The sequence below is a fragment of the Misgurnus anguillicaudatus genome, chromosome 12 (genome assembly GCF_027580225.2).
Source record: "Misgurnus anguillicaudatus chromosome 12, ASM2758022v2, whole genome shotgun sequence".
NCBI classification, from domain to species: Eukaryota; Metazoa; Chordata; class Actinopteri; order Cypriniformes; family Cobitidae; genus Misgurnus; species Misgurnus anguillicaudatus.
Window position 1 is genome coordinate 1,347,926 of NC_073348.2, and position 21,713 is coordinate 1,369,638.

Here is a 21,713-nt window from a genome sequence, read left to right on the forward strand (position 1 = left end):
CTCTACACCCTGTACACTTATGACTGCACCCCTGCCCACCACAGTAATACCTTCGTTAAATTTGCTGACAATACCACAGTGGTGGGGCTCATCACCAAGGGGGACGAAACTGCCTACCGGGACGAGGTGGAAAGGCTGACAGAATGGTGTGGGGAAAATAACCTGTTACTTAACATCTCAAAGACTAAGGAAGTAATTATTGACTACAGGAGGAAGAAAACCAATATCTCACAACTGTACATTAGCGGAGTTTGTGTGGACAGAGTGTCAGACTTCCGCTTTTTGGGAGTTCACATCGAGGAGGATCTCACTTGGAAGGTGAATACCTCTGAGCTGCTAAAAAAGACTCAGCAGAGACTGTACTTCCTGAGAGTGCTGAGGAAGAATAACATCACCCAGAGACTGCTGCTGTCCTTTTATCTGAGCTCCATTGAGAGCATTCTAATGTACTGTATATGTGTATGGTACAGTAGTTGTACAGTAGCTCAGAAGAGAACACTCCAAAGTGTTATTAAATCTGCTCAGAAAATTGTTGGTTGTCCTCTTCCTTCTCTGGAAGAATTACACCGCTCCCGCTGCCTTAAAAAAGCCCAGAACATTATTAAGGACAATTCACACCCTGGTCATTCATGCTTTGAGTTGTTGCCGTCAGGCAGACGGTACAGAGTAATTAAAACAAGGACTAATAGACTTAAGAACAGTTTTTATCCTATAGCAGTTACTGCACTTAATGCTGCTAATCCAAAATTATGTGCAAAAAGCGATTGTGATAACTATGATTAAAGGTGTGTGGATGCCTGTTTATTTTAAGTATATTATATTTTTATATTTTAGCTGCTTTTATTTATTTTTTTATACATATGGGTGTGTGGGTGTGTGTTAATATAAGTGTGTTGCACTGTTTTTTTTAGATGGCACTTTAATTTCGTTGTACTTGTTACAATGACAATAAATTTGAACTTGAACTTGGACTTCGGGTTGTAACGTTAATACGTACTAACCAGCAGAGTTCTGGTAAACCTGGGTTCGTTCAGACGTGAATGCGACTCGCATTGTGTCTCTGCCTGTCGGATAATTTTTTTCTTTTTTAAACCTTCAGCTGTCTCTAACTAGTAACCAGACACTGAGTGTCTGGCACGTTTTTGCTGTATTTCATAAAAAATAAAGGTATTAAGCTAGTGTTTTAAATATTACAAATGAATTATTAAGCCACACACACACAAACACACACACACACACACACACACACACACACACACTCTCACTCTCTCACTCTCTCTCTCTCTCTCTCTCTCTCTCTCTCTCTCTCTCTCACCACAGTTTGCTGTTCAGCTGCTGACTACCGGCCGGGCACTGATGCTCAGCTTTCTCAGCAAAAATAGTGATTTGGTATCGCACCTGCCTCTCATTAAATATTGAACAGGAGGGGCAGCGCCGGGAGATGAAAATACCTGCATGCCAAGTTCATTGCCGTTTTAGTAGTTTCTCGAAGTAGATTGGTCCCGCAAAGCGTGTTCCAAATTTGTCAGTCACGACTTGACATCTCCGTTCCCTTCCGTCAGGGAACGATGGTTACATCCGTAACCTAGACATTAATCCAGCTGATGGCTTGTTCAGAGAAATTGAAGTTTGTTAATTTAAACAAGAGCATTTGATGATTTCAGATCCAAAAAACAGCACCAACAACAGAATGAGTGTCAGGATCCTGCCTAGGAGTCTTGTTTTGTATTTATATCTAGTCATGATGGCAGAGTTCTGGCAGTCCCATGCTTTATGTGGAGGTTCATGGCCTTCATTATTGGGTCATGTGCCTCCGGTGTCTTGTCTCCGCCCCCTCGTTCTCCTGCTTGTTAGTAATCATTAGTTTTCTCCCATCATCTGTTCCCCCTTGTTATCCTGTTTGTTTTTTTCTATCTATGTTATTGTGTCCTTAGTTCTGTGCAGGTTCATTTGTATTTGTTCTCGTGTTCGTGTGGGTCCTAGTCGACCAATCTTGTCAAGTTTAGTGTTATCTGTCAGAATATTGTGTTTTGATGTTGTGTACCCCCTCGTGGGTTTTTGTTTTATGTCTGTCAATAAAGTCTTTTCTGTTCTCCCTGAGACCGTCTGCAATTGGTTCATCTGTCCACAGTTCCTCACAATAAGTGTCTTAGTTGTTAATGTTTGTTTTATTTGAAAGGTCAAACATTACTGTTTCAGTTGACTGATGGACACAAAACCCAAATTGCATAGGATGTAAAGGGGAGCCACATATATTTAGATGCTTCACTAATTGAAGAGTTTGGTTCCAAAACGCAATAAATTCATTTTGACAAATTTCGGTTAAAACGTGTTTTCTATACCAAGAAAGTGACAAGATGAAAACCACTATTTTCTGTTACAAACTTTCACATAGCATCTTTAGGTTATAAAAACATAAATTCAAATCCATAACTTGATTTTCAAAGATTTATTATAAACATGAATGACTTTTTCCACAAAATGCAATAAATCCATGATAGTTTTTTCTTCAAAATGCTATAAATCTATTGAATCAATATATAAATGTGCATTCATCTTTGACATGCTATATTAATTTAGTTGACTAGTGGTATATACACTGATTAAAATCATTGCTGCGGTTATACTTGACGTCGTCGCTTATCATTTTTCAGATTTTAGCGATCAGCTGTAAAATCTTTTGGTCCTGCTCGATTTTCGTTGTCTGAGTAAAATAATGTAACGTTTTTCATAAGATCCCCTGGGGTTAATGTGTTAGCATGAAGCTTGATGCTGTCGGGAGAACAAGCAGTCGTCTCCCGAGTGCCTCGTGCGTAAATTATTAGATGTTGATGGCTTACATTTCTTTCCCGTCACAGAAAACCATCACAGGTTTATCAATGCAATTAAAGTATCATTTTGTTAGTTTGTTGATCACAAAGTACAAAGTAGATGAGGAAAACCAGAGGGCTATTTCATAAAACTCGCTTGGAAAAGCGAGGATTAAAGTTACAAACTCGACTTGAATTAACCTAACAAATGAGGCGAGGCTAAAGCGGTTTCAAAAAAGGCAAATGAAGCTTACGCAATCCAACTAATGTGATCCAGATTTCCCTAGTCAAGATAATTGCGCGTGCACGCTATTCTTGGGCAGCCCTAGAGGTCGAGCGTGGATCAAATCGATCAAAGTTAAAGAGAAAGCGGTCATTTTTGATAAAAATGTATGAAAATGTACTACTGACTGAAAATTATAATACTGCTGCAATAAACAAACCCATAAAATAGTTGAAAAGTCCTTATGGATTAAATCCCTGCACGCAGAAACTAAATTTAAATATATTGTCTTGTTGTTAAATGGATCACATTAAAAATATGTAACACCGTTAGAAATGATGGCCCAGTGGTTAGTGCTTTCAGCAGCGCATGCGGGGATCCGGGTTCGATCCCCGTCAATGCTTATGTGGCTATACTTTGCTAATTTTTATATGCTGTACTTTTAAAAAATAACACAAATCTTAACTTTTAAAAGACAATTTGTAGTTTACTAAGTACCCTATATAATACATATTTAGCAGATGAATGATTTTAATACATTTACAGTAACTTTAAATGTAACTTACATTTATTTTTTTTATTTGGGGGTACATTTCAAAAGCAGCAACTTGAGTGGACAATAAAGTAACAGGTGAAAATAAAATATAAATATATTGTTCATAAGAAGTGTACTTGATTTAAGCATAATCATATGCTAGAAGAAGTGTCTAATCTCATAATGTTAGCTGCCAAAGATGTTAACTGGCAATGAGGAGAGCACTGTCATCTATCAGCAGCACAGCTTTACTCCTGCAGATGAACTGTTCTTGAAAGAAAAAAATGGGGTCACTGAGAGCATGGTGGGTGAACAGCATATGCATTTCTGAATTTACAGTAGTACAAGAAATGATTGTGTAAAATCATATATGTTACACATATTCTTGACCAATCATTATTACTTGAAATGTTACTCAAAACATTTTTGATGGCAAATTATGTGTGCGTTATAGAGCCACAAGTCATCATGTTAAACCTTGGGAGTATGAGAGATTTTAAACCACTGGTTTATTATCACACTGTTAAAAAATTAGCTGTAGTTATGCAGCTGTTTGCCAGTAACTTATGTAGATTTAAAGGTTTATTATTTACTGGCAACAGTTTGTTCAAAGTTAAATGAACATTAAACATTAACAAGTCTATGATTTTACAGCATAAAACTATAAAATAACAGCCTCATGCAAAGCATTTTGTGAACCAGAAATCCTCATCAACCTTTTTCTGTTGTTTCCTTCATATTTTGGTTCCCAGAATGCTTTGCATGAGGCTGTTATTTGATGGTTTTATTCTGTAAATAAAAAGACTTGTTAATGTTTAATGTTCATTTAACTTTAAACAAACTGTTGCCAGTAAATAACATACATATAAATCTACAGTAAGTTACTGGCAAACAGCTGACAGTAATACTGTAAGTTCTACATAATTTTTTAGCAGTGTGGTGTTGATAGATGGACAGAGTTTTGTGGATGGTTGCGGGGTGGGGATCAGTTGAAGAAAAGCCTGAGGTATAAGTACATTATACTGTAAGTCTACAGTACAAGCCTTGTGAGCTGAAAAAATATTGTATGCAGGACACTAACAATCTTCTCTGTGATAAAAAAAGAATTTTAACTCATTACAACAAAATGCCAAGAGCATACCATCACATAATTATATTGTATTCCTTCAGCCATGCAGACACCATGTATTTTTTTTTATTTCAAGAAAAATGTAACAACTAGAGAAAGATACAAATACTGTAGATCTTTAAAATAATGTGCATTTTTATGCACACCAAGCATAAAAATTAAATGACTGTACTTGACTTTTGTGTGTTGTATATTTAAATTAAATTTCCTCTTTGTGTGACAGACAATCTTAAAAAAAAAGATATATATATTTCATCAATACGTTGCAATTATATTAATTTAGATACATCTTAAATTTGTTAATGAACTATTATCCTTAGTTAAGATTATCATTTATATTCAACATTTGATAGGCCTATATACCATATTATGAAACACATGTCTATATTTTATTAATTATTATTGTAACAAAATGTATCAAATTTAATATATAAGTTGATTTTCTTTAATTGTTAGATTAATAGTGGTTAATAAAGTCAAATAAAATGTCAAAGAGTCAGCTGTAATATCATTGCATTTACATTTCAGTGTTAGTGGAAGTCTAGTTAAGCAACAACTGAGGCTTAGCCTGACAGTTAGCCTGCTCCGGACCAGGCTAGTTTGCAAGCATAAGTTTCCATAGTAACCGGGGTTGAGCTAGTTCAAGTTTGTTTTATGAAACGAAATCCACCGGCAATAAGCCAGACTTAACAAAATAAGCCTGGCTTATTCTGTAATCTAGTTTTATGAAACAGCCCTTAGGACTCTTTGTACTCAACGCGCCGCCATTGTTTGTTTACAATTCGTGGAATGGTGCGCTGTAAATTGTGGAGAAGATTTATTGCATTCTGTAGAAAAGGAGGAGTGGCGTTTATTGCGTTTTGGTAGCCTGATGTTGTCGTACTCAATTCTAGTCAGAATTTGAGTCTGATACCGCTCTATTGAGCTAAAATTATGAGGCGCGTCTCAACCGAAAAATACCTCTCCACTCAATTGGATAGACCGGGTGTAGGCAAGTTCGGTCCTACAGAGCCGCAGTCCTGCAGAGTTTAGTTCCAACCCTAATCAAACACACCTGAACAAGCTAATCAATGTCTTTAGGATTTAGACATCAGGTTAGATTATCAGTGCTTAGGCTAAAATATGCAGGACTGCGGCTCTCTAGGACCGAACTTGCCTACCCCTGGGATAGACCTATGACCAATCAGAGCAACGGAGTGTGTGACGTATGTTGAAATGTCGTCTTTTGCAGCCTGACCGAACTGCTAGTAATTTTGCTACAATGATACTAACATCATTGTGATTATACTAAGTCTGAGTTAGCGAACGTACATCAACACCTACTATGTTTACAACATTTCATTTATATCACAACATTAAGTATTTACTAAGTCATGCAGTAAGACTATCTCTTACCATTTATACGTTAGGTGAACTTCATCCACGATGATAGCTACCCATTTTGTGGCTTGAAAAATATCGGAGCCTAGCATGTCCCTCCACTTATTCAGCAGTCACGATTCCGGGCTTCCGAAAAGAAGCTGGCAACGACCGCTAATTATATTCATCTCGTCGTGCACGCCGAGTTGCATCGCCGTGATACCCATTTCAGTTGCTTCTTTAACTCTGTCCTCCATAAGTGCGACAAACTTTTGCCGAATGCCGTAGGAAGGACGGCAAAAACATAAACAAATGCCTTGATCGCGTTTCTCTGTTCCTCTTTTTAAATCAATGCTCTGTCGATATCATTTAGAACAGACTCAATGTCAGAATCCACACATCTGAATTCTCCAGCCGCAGATTCAACACACGCGCTCTTTGGTGACGCGGTTGATACGTTACTGTTGATCATCTGTCCATCATTGTATAAAGCCGCCCTCACAATTTGATTCATCGACCAGTTTTGGGACTCGCATAGTAGCTCCTCAACGGAAAAAACGCCAGACCGATCTTCCCGTTTTCAAAATGTGGTGGGCGGGGCTAAGATCGGCTGGCACCCAGGCTAGCGTTTTGGGAAAAAGGGAAAAAAGATGACAGAATAACACGGCAGATATTGGATTTTGCAAGGCAAGTTTATCTGTATAGCACATTTCATACACAGAGTCATTCAAATTGCTTTACATAGAAATGGGAAAACAAAAATCAAAGATACATGAATTTAAAAAATCAATTAAAAGAAAATAAATGTGATTTTAATAAAAACTGTTTAAATGTGTGAAAAAGAATAAAACAGGAATAAAAGTATAAAAAATAAAAATAAGAATAAAAACAAGAGAAATAGAAAATAATTAAAATGGTGCATATATAATATAGTGCAATCAGTTCGGACGCAGCATAGTGCTCATTCAGTAAATGCATAGCTAAACAGATGTGTTTTGAGTCTGGATTTGAATGTGACTACTGTTGGAGCACATCTGATCTCTTCTGGAAGCTGGTTCCAACTCCGACATGCATAATAGCTAAAAGCTGACTCTCCTTGTTTTGAGTGAACCCTTGGTATTTCTAGCTGATGTGATCCTAATGATCGGAGTGATCTGTTGGGTTTATATTCAATGAGCATATCAGCAATGTATTGAGGTCCTAGTCCACGGAGTGATTTATATACCATTAATAATACTTTAAAATCAATCCTAAATGTAACTGGTAGCCAGTGTAGTGACCTGAGGACTGGTGTGATATGTTCATATTTTCTGGTTTTGGTCAGAATTCTGGCAGCAGTGTTTTGAATGAGCTGGAGTTGTCTAATGGTTTTTTTGGGAAGGCCAGTGAGGAGGCCATTACTATAATCCACCCTGCTGGTGATGAAAGCATGCAAAAAAAAGTTTCTCTAAGTAGGGGTGAGACGGTTATTATATAACCGTGAGACCAATGGTTATAGTTGAACACCGTCATTAGAACTCTATAACCGACAAAACCGTGTTATTAAAATGTTTAAAAATATATATCATAAAGAATGTTTAAATACTAATTAAAAACAATTGTCAACAGTCTGTGTTATACGCCCCACCATGTTATCACGTCACGCAATAAAAAATACAGAGCGGGGCAAACACTGACAAAGTCTCACATTTCAAATCATCTCTTCCTTCTATTTAATTTATAGAATCAAATAAACATGAATGACCATAAGATGTTTTAACCGCGGAAAGGCTCCGCCCCGGTTTTTAAGTTCAAATCCTCCCATATTAATCTACTAACTCTCCTGAAAGCACATTCACTGCTAGTTTTCTTGCTGTTAATTGTAAATAAACGTAGAGCAAGTAGCTAATCAGTGTCTAGCTTATTCAAATGCTGGTTTCACATCGCAAGCATGAGCACTGGAGAGCGTTTGCCGCGCGTGGATATTGTGCTTTTACACCGGCTGCATTTGCAGCGCATATGGCGCAGCAATTTAATAACAGTATAACAATCTCAAGTTCACATTACTTTATTTTGCATGCATTTATGAGCAAAACCTTTTCAAGACGCTTTTTAATCCACATTGTTTTCGTGCTGTTCTGGTCCGTGTAATGACACATATAGACACAATTATAGACATTAAAAGCCCATGGCACACATCTGTTTCTCTGAAGATTATTAAGATAATAATAGATAGAGGATTTCATTTATGCTGGGCAGAGAGTGACAGTGCAGTCTTCTGGCAACAGTGTGTTTTTTAAATATTTAATTGCTTTTTGTTAAATTTCTCAAAGTCATTACTGTTCAAACACACTTGGCATCACATTCATGATTTTATGGCAAAATGACACTTTTGTGTCAATCCACGAGCATTTAAACAAGCAACCCCCCTCCCACCCAGACGGTTATGTGACGAACTGTCACATTTGACTCACATCATAACCGTCATCACCAATTTTGAAACCGGCACAGCCCTATCTCTAAGTCTTGTCTGGAAACAAAGCATCTAATTCTTGCAATATTTTTGAGATGATAGTATGCTGATTTAGTTATTGCTTTGAAATGACTACTGACACTAAGGTAAGACTCCAGAATCACACCAAGATTCCTGACTTGTAGTGATGGAAATTTTCGTTCATCTAGGTGACTAGGTGATTTTCAGTTCGTTCACCAAAATGATTCGTTCAGATTCGTTCACTGATTCGTTCAGTGACCATTTCTTAATTTTACATAAATACGCCAATAGGTGGCGAAGATGTGTGTCATTATGTGTTATAAGACAATGAAAGACTTTTTGCAAAAACACATTAGTTTTTTAATAAAGCTCAAATTGTGAAATACTAAGCATAATTTTATCAAGCTACAGAATATATTAAGACACATGTACATTTATAGTACATCTAATCTGGATTTGTTTGTAAATAAAGTCTCCCGTGCTGTGAGTGATTGGCATGCCTCCTCTGGTTCAGTCAGTCATCAGATCCTCGTTCACGAATCATATAGTTTCGGTCATGTCGTTCAAGACTTCGTTCAGACCCAGATGACTGACTAACGTTAAAGTTCAGTGAAAGGGTGGATTCATTCAGCAGCTCAAACTAGACGATTGGCTCATGGTAACAGAACAACAGCTGCCACACATTTAATTTATTTTTACTACAGTAACCAGAGTGACCAAGATAGTTGTAGTTAAACTATATTAAACAGAAATACCACATTTTTCTACAGTAATTACCTTGATAATCCTTTGTATTAAGGTAAATAGTCCGCCAAAACATGGTTACTATAGCTTTACTAAAATAAAACCACATGATTCTTTCACAAGATTGTTTACATTGCACTCGCTTTCTGTACGATCCCTCTCATTCATCCTTCCTTCGGATGAGACGTTAAACCGAGGTCCTGACTCTCTGTGGTCATTAAAAATCCCAGGATGTCCTTCGAAAAAGAGTAGGGGTGTGCCCCGGCATCCTGGCCAAATTTGCCCATTGACCTACTAATCATCCCTCATACTAATTGGCTATATCACTCTGTCTCCTCACCACTGATAAGCGGGTGTGTGGTGGGCATTCTGGCGCAAGATGGCTGCCGTCGCATCATCCAGGTGGATGCTGCACATTGGTGGTGGTTGAGCAGATTCCCCCATTCATATGTAAAGCGCTTTGAGCACTGAGAAAAGCGCTATATAAATGTAACGAATTATTATTATTATTAGGTTGTAACTTGTACCAGTCATTCAGTTTGTTTAAGAACGCGATCTCTCTCTCGTTCGTTCAGACTCAAAACAGCGGCTCGGTCAGTGAAGGGCGTATGCATTCAGTACGTTAAGCCAATCATATGCTCGGCCACAGCTCATATTCGATTGCCATAGGCTCGTACTTTTGTCACTCTTTGAAGGCAGAAAGAAAGCCGCACTTCATTTGTCCGTGCTCCTCAAGAAGGGAGGGAAATTTCAGTGAACGAGAAATATGAGTCAATGGATGGCAGGAACGAGAACGATTCATTCACCTAAAAGATTTGATCAAAAAGAACGATTCGTTCACGAACATAACATCACTACTCACTTGATTTTTAGTTGTTTGACCTCTAGCGTCAAGGTATGCATTCACCTTGAGAACTTCATCTTTGTTTCCAAACACAATGACTTCAGTTTTCTCTTTGTTTAACTGAAGAAAGTTTTGGCACATCCAACTGTTAACTTCATCAATGCATTTGCACAGGGAGTCAATGGGGCTGTAGTCGTTAGGGGATAGAGCTAAGTAGATCTGAGTGTCATCTGCATAACTGTGACAGGCAATTTTGTTCTCTCTCATTATTTGGCTTAGTGGGAGCATATACAGGTTGAACAGGAGTGGCGCAAAAATTAAGCCTTGCGGGAATCCGCATGTCATGGATGTCCACTCAGATTTATGGCCACCTAGACTTACATAATAACCTCTCCCTTCTAAGTATGACTTGAACCATTTCAGGACCACCCCAGAAAGCCTGACCCAGTTTTCCAGCCTGTCAAGAAGTATGTTGTGATCGACAGTGTTAAAAGCAGCACTGAGGTCGAGTAGCACCAGCACTGATAGTTTGCTTCCCATGTGTGAACAAACAGGGTTTTAGATGTGTTTAGATGCGTCTTAATACAAAAGTGCGTCAAATATGAGGGATTGTGTGTTTGTGCGTTTGGCCGTCGACCGCGTCTGACGGAAGCACAAAGAAAACATAAGCACCTGGAGATAACTTGTATTTACAGGCGAGAGAGCATATTTTACAAATTTACCACAAAGCGTGTCAAATATGAGGCATATGAGTGATCCCGTCACACTCGCGTCTGTTTGAAGATAACTTTATGCGCGAGTAAACAAGTAGATGTGATATTTGCAATCGCACCTTTTATAAGAATACCACAAAGCGCGTCAAATATGAGGCATCGTGTTTGTGTGTGCGTTTGGACATCGCGTCACTGACGAAGCACACACACTCGCGTCTGTTTGGAGATAACTTTAGGCGCGAGTAAACAAGTAGATGTGATGTTTACAATCGCATATTTTATAATGATACCACAAAGCGCGTCAAATATGAGGTATTTGTGTGTGCGTTTGGATGTCGATCGCGTCTGTTTGATGAAGCACACACACTCGCGTCTGGAGATAACTTAAGTTACAGTCTGAGTAAACAGGTAGATGTCATGTCACCAACACTTGGATTAAAACTCAACACAGCACTGACTGAATGGCTACAGAGACGGAGTCTCCATTGACTGGGGTTGACTAATGAATATGGATGATCTCTGCTCTTCTTTTCAATGGAGCGGGGCGTGGTTCATTATAGATAATGCAGGAACACGAGAAAGACGGTACATCTCCCTATTCTAACACAGTTAACAACAAATTACAATATTTGTTTTCGATTTCACTTACATCTTCCAAAAGCAGACATTCCAAGCATTATGTAGACATGTCATATAAACAAAAGATACAAGTATTCGTTAAGTTACAGTTAATTTTTCTGACGTGTTTCTAAAAAGACTTCACTGAGGGAGAGAGAACAAAACACGCATCATGTTTATTTTCTTAATTTTCCGAAAAGCACAACATTCTGTTTTTATTGGGAGGGGACAGATAAAAACTAGACCCTTTAACGTTTTAAATGATGTATAAATCATATCTGTATGTCCAAAATCAGCAGAGTTATCTAACTCTCTTTGCGAAGTGATTGAAAAATAAAGACTTTGCGGCGCCCGCTCCACCGTCGACCCCAGAGTGTTAACAACTGCAGTTTTAAGGGACTTTGGAAGAGTCCCAGAGTTAAGTGATGAATTTACCACTTTTAGGAGATCTGCTTCTAAACAGTTAGAGACACTTTTGAAAAAAGATGTTGGGAGTGTGTCAAGGGCACAGGTTGATGTTTTAAGATACTGTACTGTTTCTTCCAAAATTTTACCATCAACTGCTTCAAAATCAGACATCGTAACTACTTTCTGATGTTGTGGTATGACTTGTCTGCCCCCGGCGCAGCTCAAGGATGTGCTGATCACCTTTCTGATATTATTGATTTTCTCAGAGAAGTTAGCAAACTCACTACATTTGCTGTCTGAGAGCATTTCACTTGGAATGTGACTTGGGGGGATTGTTAGTCTCTCTATAGTCGCAAAAAAAGCGCGTGTGTTATTTATGTTGTTGTTTATAATATTTAAAAAAAAGTCTGTCTAGCTTTGCCTAGTTCCACACTGAAAGCACGAAGGCTGTCTTTATAGATATTATAATGGACAACAAGTTTTGTCTTCCGCCACATGCGCTCAGCTTTTCTGCATTGTCTCTTCATATTCTGCACCGCTGTTGAGTTTCTCCAAAATGATTTTTGCCTGCCATTCTTCTTCCTGACTTTTACAGGAGCAATATCATTGATTGCACTCTTAACTTTCGAATTAAAGGAATCAAGGAGAAAATCAACAGAGTCTGCAGATATGCTTGGTGTTAAAGATATAGCCTTTATAAATAGCACACTGGTGATCTCATTTAAGGATCTCTTTTTGACATATTAATCTCTCCTACAGACGGAAAGGCCTATATCTCAGGGGTCAAAGGTCGCAGGGGCCCGAAACTCGGCACGGCGTAACGGCGAGGGCCCTCGGGTCAGGGCCCAAAGTTCCGCGGCTCCCGGGCCTGTTTGCACCTCGTAGAAAACTGCTGTTTGAGGCCTACACGAGCACATGGTCTCATAGAGGCCTATATAAAGCAGAGAGATGCATGAAAAATAATAAAAAATACTTTTTTCCACCTCCGGGACGCAACCTCGCTGTATGTCGTCGAGGGCCACGCGACGCAACTTTCTGTAAAGTTTGGGGCTCCTCGGGCCCTCGCGGGAGCCGTGTCCGTTCGGCGTCAAACAAGTCGCCGGTGGGAGTTTCCTGTTTGGCAGGAAGGTCGCAGGGGCCCGGAACTCGGCACGCCACATCGCCTAGGGCCCCAGAGTCGGGGCCCTGAGTTCCACAGCCCCAGGTGTGACAGGAAGTCCCACCTGTAACTTATTAGGCGGCAGACGGACAGGCCTATATCTCAGGGGTCGAAGGTCGCAGGGGCCCGAAACTCGGCACGGCGTAATGGCGAGGGCCCCCGAGTCGGGGCCCGGAGTCCCGTGGCTCCTGGCCTTTTCGGAGCCTGTTTGTTATTGGCTAATAAGTTACTACTGGAGATGATCACTTGAAAAGCTCTAAGTCCAAAACTGCATCCCGGTCGTAACTTACTTAAGTGGTCAATTTATGTTGCCAGTGGGAAATTTTTATTATAGCAAAACAGGAAGTGACCAGACCATTAAATATGCAAAAGAGGTTTATGTGGACTTCATTATGTGATATTTATGTGAAGGGCACATAAACCTCTGTTTTATCTATGCTCTATCAAGCTTTATATAGCATGTTTTTCTGCAAGACTTATCATCAGTGGTGACAGAATCTAATTTGAATATTGCAAACATTGTGTATTTTTATGAAACTGTAACACTCAGGAAACAACAAATTGCAAGTTTAACAAATAATAATCACAAATATGACCACTTATACTTCAAACCGGTTCAAAAGAGGGAAATAAATGGCTGTTGACGCGGCATGGTGGTCCATGAGTTTGTGCTTTCGCCCCCTGCGCAGGAGACCAGGGTCCAGGGTTCCCTGCTTCCCTGCGCAGGTGTGAGTGTGGAAAAAAAAATGAATTCGGGCCCATGAACTTAGCCCTTTTGTTTTATTTAATATTTAGAATTGTTGTAAACAAACGTTTTATTTCAGTCTGAAAGTTTAAAAAACATCCCATCCATAACTTATATTACTTGCACATGCTATCCCAGTCATGGCTTAATTTACTTGAAATAAACATCCCAGTCATGGCTTAAATAATCTGCAAATGTACATGATGTGCAAAAAAGCTCTAAGTCCAAAACAGCATCCTAGCCATACCTTATTCAGCTTAAGTTACATAAGCTGTCATTGTACATCCCGACTGTAACTCATTTGACGCGGCCAAACTAGGCTGTAGCTGGACATGCAGTTTTTAGCCTAATTATGATGTTAGACACGCCTTCCTGTATGCGTATGACCGAAAAAACACAATTTCATTTACGAATTTTGACGAATTAACACTCTTTTTTTAACAAGCTGTCCAAGAACAGCCTATTTAGGCCCCATTAGAATAAGTTACAGCCAGGATGTACAGCAACAACCTATTTCCATTGTGTCAAACAAGTTACGGTCGGGATGTACAACAACAGGCTATTTTGGTCACGTCAAATATGTTACGGTCGGGATGTCCAATGACAACTTAATTGACCATGTCAAATAAGTTGCATTTGGGATACAAATTCAAAAAATCATCCCGATTGTCACTTATTAAACGCGACCGGCCTAGGCTGTTGCTGTACATCCTGACTGTGACTTAATGTACACTATAGAAATAGGCTGTTAATGTACATCCCAAACATAGCTTATTTGACAGGCCCGATCTAGGCTGTTGCTGGACATTTTTCATTTTTAGCCCATATATACGTACATTTCATATATAAAGTACCTCGTTATGTCAATAATGATAAATATAGGTTTTTAAAGTTAACCACACATCTTTTAATAAAATTAAGTTTATATTTTTATATTCCAGAAGAGTTTTGGGTATTTTCAATTTATAGAATAACCACACATCTTTAAAGAAAATTAAGTTTATTGAAAAAAAAACCACAACTCTTCTGGAATATAGAAACATTTATAGAATAACCACACATTTGTTAAGAAAATAAAGTTTATTAAACACACACACACACATCGATTTAAAAAACACATCGATTTAAAAAACACACATCTATTAAAAACCAAATCAGTCCTCTTTCGTGGTCTTTGGTGAAGGGCTTTTTGGTTTCTTTGCCATGAGGTCCCTCACGACAGAGGCCCCCTTGGAAAGCCGGGCCATGCCTGTCAAAGTCATTGAAACAATGGTCTTTCTGACCTTTAACGGAGATAGTTGCGAGAACTTGTTTTTTACGCCAGACTTTACTGGCGTCAGCAAGACCCGCGGGCTGCCCTGTTGGAGGGGGTATTTCTTCCTAGCAGTTTTCTTCCTCTCCTCTTTCTCTCCCTGTGAAAGAAAAGATGCATTCAAAATTAGTATTCTGCAAGGGGAAGATCAACAAAGACTTTGTGCGGTTACAGAATATCAATTTACCTGGCTGGACTCCTCGTCAGAGGTGGCGGCGGCCGTGTCGCTCCCCGACGTCTCCGTGTCTTCGGTCCGGGGGCCTCTTGCGTGGCTGTGTCGATTTGCGCTTCGACGGCCTCTTCTTTTAGGTCCCGGGCTTCGCGGACGCCGGTTTGGTCGGGGAATGCTCCTTACCCTCCAAGGACCTCTCGAACAAAGCCTGGTGCTCCATCGCCTGCTTCGCTGACAAGTTTGTTACATAGAACTTGTCAGCCGTTTTCACATCATGGCACATAAACTTGGAGATTTTCTCCCTGTCCTCGTTCGCATGCGTGAACTTGGCCTAGAACGACAGAAAACAATGAATAAGCAATTCGAAGAGGTCCCATTACCCTCTGCCTATTTTTGTCTATTTGTGAGAAAACACTTACGTAGCTGGCGATGGAGGTACGAATGTCCGTAAATGTGGGGATCCCCGGCAAGTCCATGGACTTCCACGCCTCCTGGAAGTAATTGTTTAGGCTCTTGCAGGGGTTCAGCGTGGATGTGAAAAAAAAGAACTTGGCTGTGGTCCCCTGGGCAGTTGGTCCTTTACCTCCAGGAAACGCAGGGCCCAGGTGTATTCGTCCTTGTTGATCTGGGCCGGGCCGTAGACGTGGTTTGTCTTGTGGCTGGTGATCTGTAAACGTACAAAAACACAAACTGATTCAGAACAGAGTAAATGCACAATTCTGTGAGGCATTAAAAGGTAGCAATGGCTGTGGTCCCCTGGGCAGTTGGTCCTTTACCTCCAGGAAACGCAGGGCCCAGGTGTATTCGTCCTTGTTGATCTGGGCCGGGCCGTAGACGTGGTTTGTCTTGTGGCTGGTGATCTGTAAACGTACAAAAACACAAACTGATTCAGAACAGAGTAAATGCACAATTCTGTGAGGCATTAAAAGGTAGCAAACTCACGTTTATGAGATAAGCTTTCTCTGAGTGGGAGTACTTGGCCCCCATGACCTCTGCGATGGTCATGTTCTGGAGAACCCCGCCCCGGTGTCCAAAAAGGCAGGCGAGGTAGGCCGAGAACAGCCCGTAGAACCTCCACTGGTTCTTCGAGCTGGGGTTGCTGTCCAGAAGGTCTAAAGAAAACACAGAACACAACATTGCCATTAAAATCTCACACTACCTTTCACACCGCACTCTCCAGTCGATCGACCCAGCCCTTGAAAATAAGATAGCGACTCACCCAGCGCATCGGAAATGTGACTGGCCGCCTTCTCCTTGCACGCCACCAGGGTGCTCTTCAGGATCACTTTTTCTTCTTTCTCGGCCTTCACCTTGGTTTGATGAAGGGCGATGCCTCTTTTCAGGGACTTTCTGATGCCCTTCATCTCCCTACGAAGGCCGGTGAGGACGTTTCGCGAAAGGTGACAGGACTGTGGAGGCGCCTCCGCAATGAAATCGATGAACTGTGCAACATTATCCATATAATGCTTCACAGTTGTCTCTTTCATTTGCGCGGCTCTCAGCGAGTTCACCCATCTGTAAAAACAAAGCCCCATCGAAAAAGTTACAAATGGAAAGTGACAAAACTCTAAGTCCAAAAAACAAACTGGTTACTTGAAAGTAACATGTGCAATTGCTTTAAAATCTACCAGGAGCGTGAAGATATCATTTTAAGTAAATACAAGTTTGTTACTATGTACTAAATGTGTAATTACTTGAAATTAGAAAGCGAAAGTGAAAGTGACATGTTTGCCAGCTTATGGTAACCCCTACTTACAAGTGAACCTGACTAGCTGCAAAAACTCCATAACAGCATCCAAATTACAGCATATTTAAATTACCAACAGTCACAAAATAAGCAATAATGTCCCGATCGTAGCCTATACAAGTTACATACCATTGGAATTATGAATTATGACGAGTTAACACTCTCTTTAACACTCTTCCCAGCGACAGCCTATATGAGCCCTTTCGAATGAGTTGCCATCGGGATGTACAACAACAGCTTATTTCTTTAGTGTCAAATAAGTTAAGATTCGGGATGTACAACAACAGCTTATTTCTATAGTGTCAAATAAGTTAGATTTGGGATGTACAACAACAGCTTTTTTTATAGTGTCAAATAAGACAGATTCGGGATGTACAACGACACCCTATTCAACCATTTCAAATAAGTTGCATTTGGAATACAAATCAAAAAAATCATCCCAACCGTCACTTATTCAAGCAAAAACAGCTCATTTAAACATAGGAGAAACGCACGACTTGTGGATTCTCGTCGTCTTGTTTAAAAAGACGAAGTTGGAAGTGTTAGCTTTTCCCTCCGCCATTACCACCAGAAACTTCTTAATCTGGTACACCTTGCAACTGATGTTTTCCCGGAGCTTTGCGCTCGGGTCCGGCCCGAGCTGGTAATGACGGAAGTCCTCCAGTATCTCGTCTAGGCAGACACGTAAAAATGACTGTCAGCTTAAAGACGCAGTGAAGACTTAACATACATTTAAGCTATAAAATTACATTTGTACTCACTCAATGAGGCGACGTGGTCCGGGTAATGGGGTGGGCTTTTGTCCTGCGGGGTTCCCGCTTTGCCAGCGGCGGGCATCTCTTTCCCTTCCGCCCCGCTGGTCGAGGGCCGAGGCTTGTCCGCCGCCTCTGCCGCAGTTTCCTCCGCCTCTTCGTGAGCTTCTCCGCCCTCCTCCTGCCCGAGAGACGAGAGCAGCCACCTGGTCACTTGCTTTACGTGCGTTGAGCCCTTTGCGGAGGAGCGCCTCTTCAATAATTTGTACCGCCGAGTGAGTTCGCGAAGGGACTCTGTCAGGGTGTCCACCTGCTCATTCAGGTCCTTTATCTTGTCTTTCAAACCCTTCGCCCTCTTGCGGCACCTCAAATTGTTGCACTCTTCCTCCTCCCTGTCGCTGGGGATATCGACGTCACCCATATCTCTCTCGCCTTCCTCCAGGTCCAAGCAGGAAACCAACGGCACCTCTGGATCGGACGCCCTCAGCTCTGCCAGAAGAGAAATCACCTTCCTCCTCTTTACGAACCTAACGGCGTCCTCCAGCGCCGCGGCCGAAAGCTCAGAATGGGTCCTCAGGTGACGATCCAGGCGAGTGGTGGTTACCCTGCAGGCCGGAACCGGGCAGGCGCCCTCGCGGATGTTGATCCTCCCGGATTCAAGGGCCAAGAGGAGTCTCCTTTCCTCTTTGTTCCTCACCTGGTGGAATACCACCAGGTGCTGGCTCAAACGGGCGTAGAGCCTCAAACAAAGCGGGCACGATTCCACCGGCATAATTCCAAATTCAAATAAGCAGAACCAAATAATGACTGACGAGCAGTAAAAGCAGCAACATGTTGGACGTGAATCACAAGCACTCTGAAGCTGTTTCGCTGTGAACATTCAGTTTAACCGAGTACAATTTCAAGAAAGCCACTGTGTAATGTGTGTATGAATTACTTGAAAATGTACGAGGGGTGTGAAGATACAATTTGAAGGAAGCTATGGTCTAACACACACAGTTACTTCAAAATAACCTGTACAATTACTTGAATTGCCAAGGGGGACGATAGGCGTCCTGGACGACCCCCCTGGGGCGTTTCGGGGGCCGGGAAAAATCATCCAGGGGCGCCGCGCAGCGTCCAAGACAAGCCTACCGTTCGCTTTCGTTCAAGCGGCTCAGACTCCCCTCTCCGGTTTTGCTTCCCTAGGGAGGGTAGGGGCTGTTTCATTAAGGACTGTTGCACTGTAGCTTTCTTCTAGCCATGTTTCATTTAGAAACATAAAATCCAGGTTGTTTGTGGCTATTAAGTTGCTGAATAGAAGTGATTTGTTTTTAAGTGAACAGATATTTAAAAGTGTTAACTTAACAGTACAAATTTTTTCCCTAACAGAGATCTTAGTTTGATATGTCACAGGCAGCAGAATGGATTTATTTGCCACACGGTTTGATACAGCCTTAAGGTTTCTATCATGTACTAAACATAAATAGAGAAAGATATAGGCACACTGAGTTTCTGCTTTTTATGTATACAATTGAAAGTATTAGTATTTTCATAACAGGAACCCCCACACATCACTGAGAGCCGTTATCCAAAGGTTGGAGTTCCGGTCAACCCCATGCTGCTCAAGGCCTATTGAAAATATGCGTTGAGGTTCCGGCAAAAGTTCGGCTTTGAGGTGAAGAAGAAATACTTCGCCTCCTCGCCGCCCGTCAGCAACGACCTCGTGCTGAGGAAATCCACCATCCAGCCAGACTCCTCCCCCGTCAAGGACATTTGTGCTGCCCCAAACTGCTGGTTGGTCTTGTGCGTTGCTATCTGCAGGAGAGAGAGATGAGAGAACAGGTAAGGACAGGTCAAAGTGACTCGAGAGAGGGAGAAAGAAAGACTCTTACGTTAATCAGGTAGGAGTCCTCTGTGGAGCTTTTGCGGGCACCCTCCACCTCCTCTATCATCATATTCTGATAAACGTCCCCTCGGTGGCCGAAGATGGATGCGAGGTAGGCGGTCATGTGCCCGTTGAAGCTCCACTGGTCTTTGGAGCTGATTGTCTCTCTGAGGCGGGCTGTGGAGAGAGAGCAACAAAGACAGAGTGTCATGCAGTGCAGCAGGAGATGCGAGGGCTAAGGTTTCTTCAGCGGAGAGTGCTAATTAATACTCACCCAAGATTTCTGGAATCGCCACCCTCGCCTTGGAACGGCACTTGAGGAGCTCCGCCTTGGGGATCAGGCGCCCTTCTTTGGCCGTTTTCACGGCGACCTGGTGGACCACCACTTTCCTTCTCATGGATTTGATTGCAGTGCGTATCTCCCTTTGTATGGACACAAAGGCCTTCTTAGAAAGGCAGCTGGTCTGCAGATGTGTTTGGCCTAGATAATCAACAAATTGCGCTGCATTTTTGACAGTGTTGGATGGTGGTCTCCGTAATCTTGGCCCGCCTCAGAAAGTTCACCCAGGACCTTACCCGCCGCATGTCATCTAAGAAGAGGAAGCGGGAGAGGTTGGTCTTCCCGTCGGCCATGTAGCCAATGAAATTCTTGATCCTGTAGATCTTCGATGCGACATTGTTAAGGAGCTTCGCGGAGGGGTCGGACCCCTCTTGGTGTCTCTTGTACTCCTCCAGCAGCTCGTCTGCAGTAAAGAAGAGAGAGAGAAAACAAGGCACAAGTCAATCAAGGAAGCAGCAGGGCATTACAGTGACAAAGAGCGCAAAGGGTGGTACTCACTTAGGGCCGCCACGTGCTCGGGGTACTGGGGCAAGTGTTCCGATGCCTTCTGGGAGGTGCTCGGCTCAAGGGAGGGACATCTAAGAGTGGTCTTTTGAGGGGTCTGCTGAGGGGTATCCTGTGGCTTGTCTTGCCCTTCCTGGGGCTCATCCAGGGCGGACAGCAACTTCTTGGTTACACTGGTCAGCTGGGCAGAGGAGGAGGGCCTAAACTTTCGTTTCAATGACCTGTACCTGCGAGTTACGTCGCACAAGGCTGTTGTAAGCGTGTCGACCTGCTGGTTTAGGCTAGCCACCTCCTCCCTGGCACGCCGGCAGAGTTGTTTTGGGCACTGTACCTCCTCTTCCTCGGGCTCCAGAGGAATCGGCTTGTCCTCAAACTCAACGAGGTCGAGCCTCGAGGCCATGGGGACTGCAGGGTTGGAGGCTCTCAGCTCGGACAGCTCTTTCAAAATAACATCTTTCTTGCACCTCTTGATCGCATCCTTCTTTGCCTTCTTAGAAAGGTCAGAGTGTGTCTGGATGTGCCGGTCCAGCCGGGTGGTGACCTTGTCGCCTCCAGCCATGGAGCACTTGCCTTCTCTGTACTTCACCCTGCCTGATTCCAGGGCCAGTAGAAGTTTTCTCTCCTTCACGTTGACCACTTTGTGGTAAACACGTAGATGCTGGCTCAGCTGTGCATACGATTTAAAACAGATTGGGCAAAACTGAACCATCGTTCCGTCTGCCAAACACATAAATGTTAACCAATTAAAGTACTACATTGTTTATGGTTTGTTCATGTTAGCTAATGCATCTATTACCTTTAAGAATATCTCAGTTCAATTCAATTATATATATATATATATATATATATATATATATATATATATATATATATATACACATTAGGGGTGGCACGGTTCACAAAACCCTCGGTTCGGTTCGTATCACGGTTTTATGGTCACAGTTCTCGGTTCTGTTATGTGGAGTGTAGGAACCCAAAAGCAGACAGCCGGTACAAACGAAAGACTTTTATTATATAAAACAAAACAGAAAATAATACCAACGAGGGGGCAAAACAATATAAACAAGATACTTTAAGAACACTAAACTAGACAAGACACAAGACTATACTATGACCAGAGGTGGAAAAAGTACTAAAATATTGTACTTAAGTAAAAGTAAAGTTACTTTAATAATATTTTACTTAAGTAAAAGTAAAGTTACTTGTCTAAAAATCTACTCAAGTAAAAGTAAAAAGTAAATAATTTTAACTTTACTCAG

General features: G+C 41.5%; 3 protein-coding genes across 3 annotated transcripts; all 3 read right to left on the reverse strand.

Annotated features, from left to right (window-relative positions):
- Positions 1-14,862: 14,862 nt before the first annotated feature.
- On the reverse strand, positions 14,863-17,396 carry LOC141369104 (uncharacterized). The gene is made up of 6 exons (XM_073874675.1): positions 16,464-17,396; positions 16,187-16,356; positions 15,960-16,104; positions 15,664-15,911; positions 15,260-15,575; positions 14,863-15,172 (listed from the first exon to the last, which is right to left on the reverse strand). Exons 1-5 carry the CDS (start codon positions 16,777-16,779, stop codon positions 15,378-15,380), a joined length of 1,077 nt encoding a protein of 358 aa, XP_073730776.1. The 5' UTR covers positions 16,780-17,396; the 3' UTR covers positions 14,863-15,172; positions 15,260-15,377.
- Positions 17,397-17,400: 4 nt separating this feature from the next.
- On the reverse strand, positions 17,401-18,515 carry LOC141369105 (uncharacterized). Its single transcript, XM_073874677.1, has 2 exons — positions 17,753-18,515; positions 17,401-17,663 (listed from the first exon to the last, which is right to left on the reverse strand). The coding sequence occupies exons 1-2, from the start codon at positions 18,513-18,515 to the stop codon at positions 17,461-17,463; spliced, it is 966 nt and encodes a 321-aa protein (XP_073730778.1). The 3' UTR covers positions 17,401-17,460.
- Positions 18,516-18,712: 197 nt separating this feature from the next.
- LOC129446968 (uncharacterized) lies at positions 18,713-21,266 on the reverse strand. Its single transcript, XM_073874690.1, has 3 exons — positions 20,449-21,266; positions 19,618-20,353; positions 18,713-19,540 (listed from the first exon to the last, which is right to left on the reverse strand). Exons 1-2 carry the CDS (start codon positions 21,182-21,184, stop codon positions 20,100-20,102), a joined length of 990 nt encoding a protein of 329 aa, XP_073730791.1. The 5' UTR covers positions 21,185-21,266; the 3' UTR covers positions 18,713-19,540; positions 19,618-20,099.
- Between the last annotated feature and the right edge of the window lie 447 nt (positions 21,267-21,713).